Genomic DNA, 13,974 nt, shown 5'->3' on the forward strand with positions numbered 1-13,974 from the left:
GAAGGGATGTAGATGCCAGTCTTCTCCCGAGAGCTGTAACTGTGTGGACCTGATTTCTGAAAATAGCCATTAAGCTTTTGAGACACATAAAATTACAGTCCTTCATCCCACTGGAATCTCTCTCAAGTCTGAAGATCCTAACTTCGTATTTACTGCCCTCACCTGAGTATATACAAAGTCTACCAAAACTAGACTTTTATACTAAGTACTACAATCTAACAAATAACATAATTCAACAAGAAAATGCCTTAAATTTGAAGTTTTGGGCTATATACTAATTTCCTTATTTAATGATTCTGTGAGTTTAAAAGTTTGGGTTATGAGTTTCTCTAAAATGAAAGAAAACTACTTTTTGAGAAGCAATTTTCATTAGGTTATATAAAGTACAGCTGGAAGGAAGCTTATGTATCATCTAACGCGATGGTTCGCAACAGAAAGCCATGCTGCCTCCTAGGGAACATTTGGCAATATCTGGTGACATCTGGTTGTCACTAATGGCATCCAGTGGGTATAGGTCAGGGATGCTGCTAAATAACTTACAACACACAGGACAACCCCCCACTACAAAGAATTATCTGGCCCAAAATGTCAACAACAGTGAGGCTGAGAAAACTTGATCTAACCTAACCATCTGGTATTTTTAAATTTAAAATTTTTCTTTTAATTTCTTTCTTGGGGGGAAAAAAAGAAATATATATATATATATATACATATTCACACACACACACACACACTCACATACACACACATCTATGTATAGGTCAAGAAAGAATACATACACACACATATATATATATTTAGAAAAGTACACTTTTCTATTTTACAAACTGAACATACTCATGTAACCAGAACCCAAGTCAAGAAGAACATTATCAGTGCCCCTTATGACCCTTCTCAGTCACTTATTTCTAGTTACATATTTGCTGTGTTTCTCCTCACTAGAATTTTAGTTAATTGACATTCAGGACCTTTTATGTCTTGTTTGCTACCTTCTTTCACAGCACATGAAAAATTGGTTGGCAAATAAGAGATGCTCCATAAATATTAAATAAATGAATTTTTAAAGTGGAGGAAAAAGACACATAACTGCCTTCTTGACCCCTTACCTCAATTCCAGCCCTTGAAGTACCTACAAAGAGACTTCCAAGGAACAAAGTTTGAAAACTACTTGTATAAATCTAATACCCAAATATCCTAATATTCAAGTTCTTTATCTTTTCACGCTATGCCTGGAACAAAGTCGATAATCAAATGTTAAGTTTCCTTCCTTCTGCTATGCATTTCACATCTTCCCACCTCACTCAAATAAATCTACCTAAGAAGGCAATAAAGAAATTTAGAAAGTGAAAAAAAGTGACAGAGGAAAGACAGTCTTAATATTGACCCTACTTGAGCAGGGTAAACTAACTAATAGATATACATACTACGGGGACAGTAATCCTCATCAGCAGAGTCTGCGTGGTCTTTTCGGTGATGGTTGAATCGGTAGTCAATGCTGTCATGTACCCAGCCTTTCTCAATGAACAAACCTGGAACTTCATCTGAGAAGAGCCAGTATCTACAAATCACAACCACATATTATGTGTTAGTGAAAGATCATGAGCACAGGATGACTTCATTGTTGAGGAAGATGATTACAGAATATCACTGAACATTCAGCAGATACAAATCCTAAAGTAAAGCACAGAATACTAAAATTTTGGGAATTTGAGATTCACTTAATATCTGTAATTTTTATAACTTCTAATATTTCACTACTTTAGGTTCCACACAATGTATGCATTTAAAATACCTTACCATTTTTAAAGACTTCTATTAGGATTACATTTCTCCTATCACCATAATTTAAGCTTCGTATCTGTGGTATCTTTGAGGACAGGGTCATGTCTTTAACTTCGTAACCCTAGCATTTGGCACAGTAAATATTCAAATAAATGTGTGATGAGCAATTCTGTTTCCAATATCCACGAACAGGGAAGCTTGTCTAGTCTTAGTACTAACTAGCAACAATATAGCAGCCCTAAAAGATGATAAAAGTTAAGTTTAATAACTCACCTATTATGGTTTCGATCTGTACCAATTGGAGTCCTACGCATGACTAGTTTTGCTTTGGCAATTCCTTCCTGGAAAGCCTTCTCAGCAGCTGCTTTGTGCTTTCGTATTCGTTCTTCTTCAGCTTCACGTTCTAGTTTCACTGTTAAAGATAAAATGAATCAATTAAGTTTTTTCCTAGTAAATTCTACTCTTACAAATTTAAGTAAGATATGGAGTGAAACGTGCCTGGTATTAAGTAGAAATCTTAGTTTCCTTCTCCTAATTCTAAACTGTTATAAGAAATAATGTGTAAGGCAGCAATTTCTATCTGGTCCTTCTATGTTCTTTGAATTTTGGTGATGTCTCAGCCATCAACTCAGTGCAAAATCTTTTCTCTCCAAAATTTAACTTCTTATTAGTTGTATAATAAATTAATTTTATTTTATTGATAATTAATTTTAAATGTAAAGTTAAAATAGTCCTTAAACGGAATTAACTGAAATATTTTCTGACAGGACCAGCCACAGGATCCTCAAAATGATCAGGATGAATAAAACCGAAATAGCTATTTCAAAATAAAACATATTTCAGTCCTGAGGAATTCAGAAAAAGAATTGAGAAAGCAAGGGCATGGAAGCATCAGCAGATAATAGTAATTATTGCCTCTTTAATACTATTCTTTGACTTATTCAGCAAGTTGCTACTGTTAATGATGAAAAAAAGTTTTAATCAATTTATTTCTGATCATTCATTTTATAAGTTTATTCTACCCAGATAGAAATTTCCCTCAATAATGAAAGACACCCAGGAATCTTTCCTTTTAAGTTTTTCCATAACTGTCACAAATTTTGATACTGTAAGTAAAGGGCACTGCTATTTACAATGCCAGCAATTTTACTGCTGGTACTCTTACTGATGACAACATCCACAATGTAGCAAGAATCTGGAAAATGCATCAGTCTAAAGATGTTACTTAAAAATTTAAGACAAATTTCATCTATTTAAAACCAATATGGGGGAATTCCCTGACAGTTCAGTGGTTAGGACTCAGTGCTTTCACTGCCGTGGGCCCAGGTTCAATCCCTGGTCAAGGAACTATGATCCCGCAAGCTGCACAGTGCGGACAAAAACCAAAACAGAACGGTATGGTATTTGTTACTTTTAATAAATGGGTTTTCTAGCCTGAACAGAGTTGTACGTTTCCAACAATGATTACAGTAGAAATCAGTACAAAGGTAAATGACAAAAAGAGTAATGGCCAAATCACAATAAAGGAAAAGCTCCTTCTCTTGCAGGTACAAACAAACAAAAAACAATCTAGGGAAAGTCATCAAAAAAAAAAAAAAGACCAGGGCTTCCCTGGTGGCGCAGTGGTTAAGAATCTGCCTGCCAATGCAGGGCACACGGGTTTGTGCCCCGGTCCGGGAGGATCCCACATGCTGCGGAGCGGCTGGGCCCGTGCGCCATGGCCACTGAGCCTGCGCTCCGCAACGGGAGAGGCCACAACAGTGAGAGGCCCGCGTACCACAAAAAAAAAAAAAAAAAAAAAAAAAAAAAGACCAAATTTAGTTCCAGAGGTTACAGTACTGAGCTAGACATCAAAAGACCTGAACTCTAATTCAAATACTATCCTTGGCAAAGTATTGCTATTTATTACATATTTTATAATTACATTACAGGGACTTCCCTGGTGGTCCAGTGGTTAAGAATCCACCTTCCAATGCAGGAGACGCGGGTTCAATCCCTGGTTGGGGAACTAAGATCCCACATGCCACAGGGCAACTAAGCCCGCGTGCCGCAACTACTGAGCCCATGCGCTCTAGAGCCCACGTGACACAATTAGAGAGAAGCCCGAGTGCCAAAACTAGAGAAGCCAGCACGACACAATGAAGATCCCACGTACCACAACTAAGACCCGACGCAGCCAAATAAATAAATAAAATTTAAATATATATATATAATTATATTATATATTTATAATATTGTTTCTTGTTTCTCTATATCAATAATCAACTTATTTCTGGCTTCTCAATTCTATTCAAGACACTGTGGTATTGGTGTAAAGACACACATAGCCAGAAATAAGTTGATGTGTCCAAAGTCAAATTAACTCAAAATGAATCAAAGACCTAAATGTAAGAGCTAAAACTCTTAAGACTTTTAGAAGAATACACAGGAGTAAATCTTCATGACCTTGGATTTGGCAGCAGATTCTTGCATTTGACACCAAAACCACAACCAACCAAAGAAAAAAATAAATAAATTGGATGTCATCAAAATTTTAAAAATTTGTGCTTCAATGGACACTATCAAGAAAGTAAAAAGACAACAAACACAAAATGGGGGAAAATCTTTTTGGATCATGTATCTTAAGGGATTTGTATCTAGACTATATAAAGACCCCTTGTAATTCAATAATAAAAAGACAAATAACCCAATTTGAAAATGGGCAAAAGATCTGAATTAATATCCTCCAAAGAAGATATACAAAAGACAAATAGGCACAAAAGAAGATGACATCATTAGTCATCAAGGAAATGCATATCAAAACCACAATGAGATACCAATTCACAATCACTAGAATGGCTATAATCAGAATCACAGAATAACAAGCTTTGGCAAAGATGCAGACAAGTGGAGAAATTACAACCCCCATTTACCACTGGTAGGAATGTAAAATTGTGCAGCCACTTTGAAAAACAGTCTAGGACTTCCTCAGTTAAACCTAGTTACCATATGATCCAGCAGATCCATCCCTAGGTATATATACCCATGAGAAATGAAAACATATGTCCACACAAAAACTTGTACACCAATGCTTGTAGTAGCATTATTCATAATAGCCAAAAATGATTAAAACAAACCAAACGTTCATCAACTGATAAATGGATAAAAACAAAATGTGACACATCCAAACAATGGAATAATATTCAGCCATAAAAAGGAATTAAGTACTGAGACATGCTACAGCCTGAAACTTGAAAACATGGTAAGTGAAAGAAGCCAGTCACAAAAGACTACATACTTATTATACAGCTCCACTGATATGATGTATCAGAATAGGCAAATATAGAGACAGAGCAGTGGACGGTGATTGCTTAGGGCTGGGGAGGATGGGTATAGCTAAAGGGCATGGGGTTTCTTTTTGAGGTGATGAAAATGTTCTAAAATTGACTATGAAAAAGGCTGCAAATATTTGTGAATATATTAAAAAACAATGAACTGTACAATAAACGTGGATGAATAGTATAGTATGTGAATTATTTCTTAATAAAGCTGTTTTTTAAAAAGTTCAGACTTAATGGTGCTATGAAAGCCCCAAATTTTTATTTCCTTACATCTTAATATGGGAAAGATTAATATCTAAGTTGGCAACTGTGCTGAGGGCTTCAAATACCTTGTCATTCATTTGTTATGACAATCTTAAGCATATGAGGAAACAGAGGTGTGGATAAGCAACTTGCTCAAAGAACTATAGCTAAGTCGCAGGTATCCAAGTCAGCCCACTCCCAGGTCATATATTATTTCCACTATGTCTGTTTGTGGATTTGGTCCTTTACTAAGCCAGAAAAGATGCCAACATCACACTAATCCAAGTCAAACTATCATTAACTGCAGAATGTCAGGCTGAACACTCCTGCTAGAATCTTACATACCTAGAAGGGTCGGGTTATTACACACAGAAATAACTAAAAAGTTGTGACAAACAAAGACGCTACCATTACCTCAGTTATTTCCTTCCTTCTACTATCTTCTAAAGGGCTTCCCCTTTTCTCTCAACACAAGACTTTACCTTTCATTTCTCTCTCCTGAATTTCCCGCTCCTTCTTAGCCTGAATGGCAAGCAGCCGTCTGCTCTTCACGGCACTGATCATGTCTTCAGCTTCCATATCTACCTGGGGCTCAAACTTCACGACTTCTTTTTTCCTATCAGCTTTGCCTAACCCATTCTCCTCTTTTCCATTTTCTTTATTTCTGGCTTCCATTTCTTTCCGTTTCTGTTTCTCTGCTCTCTTCTTATCATTTTCTTCCTTCAATACAGCAAGCCGTTCCTTCCATAACTCTGCAGACATCTGCTGCCTGGTCTCCATGTGGTCCTGCACTGAGTATGTCATGAGAATCCGGTGGCAGAGTGCTGTCAAGATCTGCAGTTTCTCTTCTGATGTTAGCTCAAAGAATTCAGAGGTCTCCAGCTTTTCTAGGAACTCATCTTGTACCTCATTGTCTTCAAATGGTGCTGCATCTTTGTTGTCATCTGTGTCTGAGCCCTCACTTTCTTCCTGAATGTCAGATTTGCGCAAGCAGAGCCGAACCAGCTCTGAAACAGAATGCAGAGTCAGAGGGATTTCTGACAGCTTCATTCCCAATTCACCATAGTCTTCTGCTATTTCATCTTGTAACAAGGTCTGTAAGAGGATGACCAACACTCTATTCAGGTATAAAAAGCCACCCTTTTCTGCACTCAAGGCTTCCATAAGGGACACAGCAGTAATAGGATACTGAGCATCTGGTAAGAGTAACCCAGAATAACAGCTCAAGAACTCCACCACCATGGCCACATCCCCAAAGAGTGTATTGGGCAGCCCTTCAGGGGTATCCACCAATTTAAATGTTGGAAGGTTTTTGCCAGTTAACTCTTGGTCCTCGTACCGCTTCTGTTTCTCTAGTTTCTCGAGCATTTCTTTCTCTCTCCGTTCCTTGGCTTTCTCCTTCAACTTTTCTTTCAGCTCCTCTCGTTTCTTTTTCAAATATTCTTTGCGCTGCTCTTCAGACATAGAAGCCCATCTCTTTTTGTGCTCTAGAAGCTCAAAGCGTTTTTGAACAATACTTCGCAATTCTTCTGGGAGACGAGCTCTATCTTCACTAGAGAGGAGACGAGCTGTTTTGGAGATAACACAGGACAGGGCACTCTTCTTGTCCTCCCTGTCTTTGTTTTCTTTGTAGTAGGCGATAAGGTGGAGGGCAGCAGGAGGCAGATGTTTATGAGGTTTACTAGAGGACCTAGGTGTGCCCCCAGAATTCCTCGGGGCTCGTGTCACCTTCTGAGTGCCTTTGGCCATGTCCAACAAAGTCATCTGCTTCATTTTGGTTTTAGGAGTCTTCAAGCCCTTTTTGGGAGATCTGGAATTCCCTGTGGATTTCTGTCCATTCAGGATGCCTTTGCTTCTGCCCTTTGCTTTCAAAGGTTTGTCACTATGCTTCCCTGATTTCTTGCCAGGTGGGCCTTTCTTAGGAATGTGAAAGTTAGCATGTAGCTTGCTGGGCGACATCATCTTCATCACTTCTTCCAGATGCTCTTCTGGAGATTTGGAATTCTTTGAGTTCTTCACTTTGAGTGGTGAGCCATTCAAGGATTTCTTCAAGTGTACATGACACCATAACTTAGGATTTAGTGGTGAACTGAGAGAAGAGTTGTCTGTCTTGGATTTCTTTGAGGGCTTCCTGTCTGGAGATCCAGTATTCTTCCTCTTAGTAGAGGGGTTGAGAGTCATGTACTAGAATTTAAGAACAGGAGCAAAAATAATTTTAAAAACTAATTTAAAGAAGCAATATTTAAGCATCCTAAAGGCCCTCTTCCCCATCTATTCAGGTAAAGCTACATATTCATTTCTCTTCATAGACACTCTGTCCCTGAAAAAAACAAAGCCATGAATGTTAGCTAATGTTTTAGCCATATCAACACAAAATTCTCTTGATACTCAGACTTAAAAATCTATACTCCGGGACTTCCCTGGCAGTCCAGTGGTTACAACTCCATGCTTTCACTGCAGGGGGCATGGGTTCAATCTCTGGTCGGAGAACTAAGATCCCGCATGTCGTCGATGTGGCCAAAAAAACCATCTATACTCCAATATTAGGCATTTTTTGCTATATAACTAGTTTGCTGCCTATATATAGATTAGCAGTTCTTAAATACCTTAACGAAATCTATGAACTCTTTCCCCAGAAACATACAAAAATCATGTATACAATTTCAGAGTCCATGGGTCCCAGACTAAGGATACTTGATCTAGATAATGTCAACATCTGAGGAATTTTAAAATTATTGCTCGAGACAGGATTGTATTTTTATCCTTTAAACCTTTGGTACAACTAGGGGTATTCTATGTTTAGAATGGTACAAAGTACACCATTTAAGTATTTTTGTTTAAATTCAGAAGCATATTTTCTTATTAAGAGTATCAGTAAGTATACTAACGACAACAAAACACTGCTCACAAATAAGCAGCCCTCCTGATCCTGGCTCCTTAACTTCCTCTCTGTCCTCGCCCCACACTTCAAGAACTCTTTCCCACGAATACATTATTAACTACAAGCCCAACAGGACTTCCCTGGTGGCGCAGTGGTTAAGAATCTGCCTCCCAATGCAGGGGACATGGGTGCGAGCCCTGGTCCAGGAATATCCCACATGCCACAAAGCAACTAAGCCTGTGCACCACAACTACTGAGCCTGGGCTCCAGAGCCCACGAGCCACAAGTACTGAGCTCATGTGCCACAATTACTGAAACTCGCGCACCTAAAGCCTGCGTTCCACAATAAGAGAAGCCACTGCAATGAGAAGCCTGCACACTGCAATGAAGAGTAGCCCCCGTTCGGCACAACCAGAGAAAGCCCACGTGCAGCAATGAAGACCCAACGCAGCCAAAAATAAACAAACAAAGAAGCAAATAATAAATAAATTTATTTAAAAAAACAAAACTACAAGCCCCGATAACTTCTCAAACTCACACAATTCTCTCTTGATCATCCCCTCACATCTTTCAAATCCACTCCCTTTAGTACCCCAACTCTGCAATCCTTCAATCCCAGCAGGACCCTTACATCAGTTAATTCTATCACATTTTCACCAGTCTCACTTCTTTGTCCTTCTTAACTCAGGTTAAGTTCCACAGTCAGTCATTCCAATCAATCTTGCATAAACCTACGGTTCCCTTGTCTCTCTTGCTCTATTGTATCAAGTTACTCCTAGCCTGCACTTGTTCAGCTTAAACATGACTAGAATAAAAGACACAATGACAGTGTGTGGACTTATTTTAAATTCATAATCAGGTACCTCAGATGGATCCTGAATGCCACTCAGTAATCACAATATATTCCCTTAGTCCATTTACCTTCTCACTCTCCTGGATATACATCTTTTCCTATCTCCTAAAATCTCTACCTTATCCCCATTATACAGAATTAGTTAATTAGTTAATAGGTTAGAACCCAGTCAGCCTGCCATTGTTTCTGTTTAAATGTGCATTAAAACAAAACCAAAAACACTGCTGATTTTGATGCTTTAAAATATAATTACAAAGAAAAAAAGCCTGGCAGTTAAAACACATACTACATGAAATAATAGCCAAGCAATGAAAAAGTATAGCCAATTCAAAAAAATTTTTTTTTTGTTTCAAGTGATAGGGAGAAAGACTAGATAACCCCTAGAATACTTGACTTCTATTACCAAAAGCAGCTAAGCACATAAAAGGCACTCAGAGGGCCTCCCTGGTGGCGCAGTGGTTGAGAGTCCGCCTGCCGATGCAGGGGACCCGGGTTCGTGCCCCGGTCTGGGAGGATCCCACATGCCGCGGAGCGGCTGGGCCCGGGAGCCATGGCCGCTGAGCCTGTGAGTCCGGAGCCTGTGCTCCGCAACGGGAGAGGCCACAGCAGTGAGAGGCCCGCGTACCGCAAAAAAAAAAAAAAAAAAAAAGGCACTCAGAGACTGCTGAGTTTAAGTTTCTGAGTGGAAAGGACTAACTTGTAAAGAAGCAGTCTGGAGGCAGTGGGTAAGACAGGCTAGTGTGAGATGAGACTACAGGCCAGGAAAAAGCTGAAGACTATCCAATATGAAATCAGGACCCCTTTAAAAAGACAACAGAGAAACAGCTATGGTGAAATAAATCTCAGAGATGCTACAGAAGAACACCTATGCTCCCGTTGAAGTAAACAAAACAGGTACAATAAAATTTAATAAGTTGAACTATGATGCCAAATAAGATTTAAACATTAAGGATATAATCATCAGAGAAACAAACTCATAGAACCTAAGCAGCACAAGAGGTAGAAATATGGTCTGCAATGAATGAGTGGCTATACTTAACAAATCCTTCTTCTGGCTAAGTTCTCTACTTTAAAGGCCAATCTGCCTTTTAAGAACTATAGGCAATTGCAGGTTACTGTTCCTTCAGCTGGCTGTTTTTGTTCCCTGATCAAAACGGGATGTTTTGGGCCTCCCTGGTGGCGCAGTGGTTGAGAGTCCGCCTGCCGATGCAGGGGATACGGGTTCGTGCCCCGGTCTGGGAGGATCCCAGGTGCCGCGGAGCGGCTGGGCCCGTGAGCCGTGGCCGCTGGGCCTGCGCGTCCGGAGCCTGTGCTCCGCAACGGGAGAGGCCACAACAGTGGGAGGCCTGCATACCGCAAAAAAAACAAAAAAAAAAACGGGATGTTTTGTTCCCCAATTATCATACTCAGTATGGGCTGACAAAGAGGTTTCATAGTTTATAGAACATAAACATTATCTGTGACTCAGGGGACACCTTCCCCAGAGGCAAGAATTTCTCAGTTCTAGTTCCCCAGAACTATATTTTAAAATGTTAAAAAGAATAAGCAAAGATAACTTATGTATGATTCCATTCTTCTTGTTGGCAGTAATATTACCAAAACTCCAGAGAGAACAATATTTCAGAGACCACCCTACAAATCACGAATAAGACCCAAAACTACCCTGGCAGGAATTAAAGACAAATATGTGCCTTCCAAAAGTTAATCATCCACTTCAGCTAGCCTTGGAAAATCTTCAGAGTACAGACATTGATACTTTTTCTAGTGAGCAGGATAAAAGATTACCTCTAAAGTCATTCTAAAATAAAATTGATCACTAAAAAGGAGCTTAGTGTGAGACTATGTTTCATTTTTACCATTTAAAGTAAATATCTAATAGGGTCTATTATAATTGGGCCACTTCTTAATTTACTGATTATATTTCTTTCTATTTAAAAAGTCACTCAAATTTAGCATAAATTTCTTCGACTTAGAAGCACTCTATTATGCAGAAATAATGCAAGGAAGAGCTGGGATGGCTTAGCCATGAGATGGTCCAGCAGCCCATTTTTATCTATAAGGTGTGTTTTTTTGCCAAGCCACACCACATAATTTTTTTTCTTAAAAATGAAAGAAATTAACTCACCCAACCCCCTCCCAAAAGGCCGGCTCCCCGCGTGAGCAGTCCTTCAGTAACTGGATCATCTCAGCATAGGGCATGCTGGGCAGTCACAGCCAATGGGAGCCGGCATGGCTGGACTCAGGGGGAATCTGAAAAAGTATAAAACCACTTATGTGCTAAGGGTCTCCCCTGTCCCCCATTCAGCATAAGTAATCTACCAGAGTAGTGCATAGAGAAGGAGAAAAGAATGGGCATCTGGATTAGCAGTATTATAGTTTTTTGGAAAAGGCCCTTCTTAACTGCTAAACAGGGAAAAATATTTATGTATGTATCAGCAACACGAGAGGCTATAAAAAAAATAGTGTATACAATTCCATACTTGTTCCCTGTCACCTGGAATGAACCACCACCACAAATAAGGAAATCTAATAAATAAGATAAAAATGAAGAAACTTAATATTTACAGCAGCTCATTTAGATGCTAAATTTAACTGAATAGTAAGCAGTCAGAACCTTAAACTAGAAAACTTTGGCAATCTATATTCTGATTCTATTTCACTCTTCTCATTCACCCCAGGAACGATGTTAGGAGTTTCAAGGCAACATTCATATAGTGTGCTTGTCTCAATCTCTAGATGCCTTTATCAGCAAATCTGTGAAATGTGTTACTATACAATATTTTTAAGTGCTTTGAAATTAATGTAATTTATTTTTTAAAGTACTATTGCTCTACGGCCCTTCCCTGGTGGTCCAGTGGTAAAGAATCCACCTTACAGTGCAGGAAATGCGAGTTTGATCCCTGATCAGGGAACTAAGATCCCACATGCCATGGGGCAACTAAGCTCGTGTGCCTCAACTACTGAGCTTGCGTGCCTCAACTAAAGCCCACGCACTCTGGAACCCAGGCGCCACAACTAGAGAAGAGAAAAAACCTGCACGCCACAACTAGAGAGAAGCCCACACACCACAACGAAGAGCCTGCGCCACAACAAAAGATCCCGTATGCCTCAACGAAGTTGCTGCGTGCTGCAACTAAGACCTGACGCAGCCAAAAAAAATAATAATAATAAAATAAATAATTTTTTGGGAAAAAGTACTGTTGCTCTAGTGTCTAATTCATAAACAAACTTCAAGCACCAAAATTTATTCAAAGAAAAATCTTAAGACTATAAACACTTACTTGAAACATCAGTTATTAGGAGAGATAAGAAACATCTTTTTTTTTTTTTTTTTTTTTTTTTTTTTGCGGCACACAGGCCTCTCACTGTTGTGGCCTCTCCCATTGCGAAGCACAGGCTCCGGACGCACAGGGTCAGTGGCCATGGCTCACGGGCCTAACTGCTCCGTGCCATGTGGGATCCTCCCGGACTGGGGCAAGAACCCGCATCCCCTGCATCGGCAGGCGGACTCTCAACCACTGCGCCACCAGGGAAGCCCAGAAACATCTTTTAAAATGTACAATAATTAGGATCACCAGTAATGAAACAAAATTACACCATGTGCCTTCTGAAATGATTCACTGAGAAGAATACAACATCAGTTCTGTGGTATTACTAAGCATGAGGAAATAAACTTAAATTGAGGAGCATTATACTAAATAATTGGTTTGTATTCTTAAAATTATCAAGGTTTTTAAAAGACAAAGGAAAACTGAGGGACTAATCCAGATTAGAGAAGACTACAGAGACATAACAAGTAAATGTAATACATGATACTACCCTGGATCCTATTAGGGCCAAAACAAAATATGTTTGGCTAAAAGGATGTTAATGGGACAAATGGCAAAATTTGAGTAAAAACTGTAAATCACTTCTTTCCACACTGACAGTGCTCTCGCATACATGGTAACCATTCCTAAAACCTGCTGGACTTTCTGTAATTAGTGTTGCAAACCTGCCCACAAAGTGATACAGTACAAGAAGCGCAAGGATTCTCTGTATTCTCCAAGGAAAGGAACATTATGACAGGAAGGAGAGTGGCTATGGTGGACAGACTAAGCTGGTTTTCCAGAAAAAGGCTAAATAAAACCACGAAGAAGATTTTGCTGAGGCTTGAATGCACTGAGCCCAACTGCAGATCTAAGAGAATGCTGGCTATTAAGAGAAGCAAGCATTTTGAGCCAGGAGAACGTAAGAAGAGAAAGAGCCAAGTGATCCAGTTCTAAGCTTCATATTTTGTTTTATTATGAAGATAATAAAATCTTGAGATTATGTTTACTTTAAAAAAAACTATAGATCAGATAACAGTATCGTTTTCATGTTAATTTCTTGATTTTGATCACTGTACTATAGTTATTATAGAAAATATCCTTATCTTTTAGGAAACACATATTCAAGTATTTTGTAAAAGGGCATCCTGTCTTACAACCTACTACCATCAGCTCAGAAAAAAATAATGTGTATAAAGAGAAAAAAATAGGGACTCCCCTGGTGGTCCAGTGGTTAAGAATCTGCCTTCCAATGCAGGGGACGTGGGATCGATCCCTGGTCGGGGAACTAAGATGCCACATGCCGCAGGGCAACTAAGCCTGCACCACAATTAGAGAGCCTGAGTGCCACAACTACTGAGCCCACACACCTCAACTAGAGAAACCTGTGCACTGCAACTACTGGGCCCATGCTCTGGAGCTCACAGACCACAACTAGAGAGAAGCCCGCACACCACAACAAACAGCCCACACGCCTCAACGAAAGATCCTGCATGCCGCAACAAAGATCCCCCAATTAAGACCCAATGCAGCCAAATAAATAAATTAATTTTAAAAAAATCATCTGCTCAATAGCTCCTAATCCAG

General features: G+C 39.4%; 1 protein-coding gene and 1 pseudogene across 1 annotated transcript in view; one reads left to right on the forward strand and one right to left on the reverse strand.

Moving 5' to 3' along the window:
• Positions 1–13,974, reverse strand: part of BAZ1B (bromodomain adjacent to zinc finger domain 1B) — a 67,529-nt gene that overhangs the window by 23,444 nt on the left and 30,111 nt on the right. The window contains exons 7-9 of the mRNA XM_060120321.1: positions 5,828–7,529; positions 2,056–2,194; positions 1,425–1,558 (exon numbers count right to left, since the gene is read on the reverse strand). Coding sequence (XP_059976304.1) covers positions 1,425–1,558; positions 2,056–2,194; positions 5,828–7,529 — 1,975 coding nt within the window. The remainder of the gene's footprint in view (positions 1–1,424; positions 1,559–2,055; positions 2,195–5,827; positions 7,530–13,974) is intronic.
• Positions 13,022–13,344, forward strand: LOC132476402 (large ribosomal subunit protein eL42-like; annotated as a pseudogene).

Source organism: Mesoplodon densirostris, chromosome 16 (assembly GCF_025265405.1).
Source record: "Mesoplodon densirostris isolate mMesDen1 chromosome 16, mMesDen1 primary haplotype, whole genome shotgun sequence".
Taxonomy (NCBI): domain Eukaryota; kingdom Metazoa; phylum Chordata; class Mammalia; order Artiodactyla; family Ziphiidae; genus Mesoplodon; species Mesoplodon densirostris.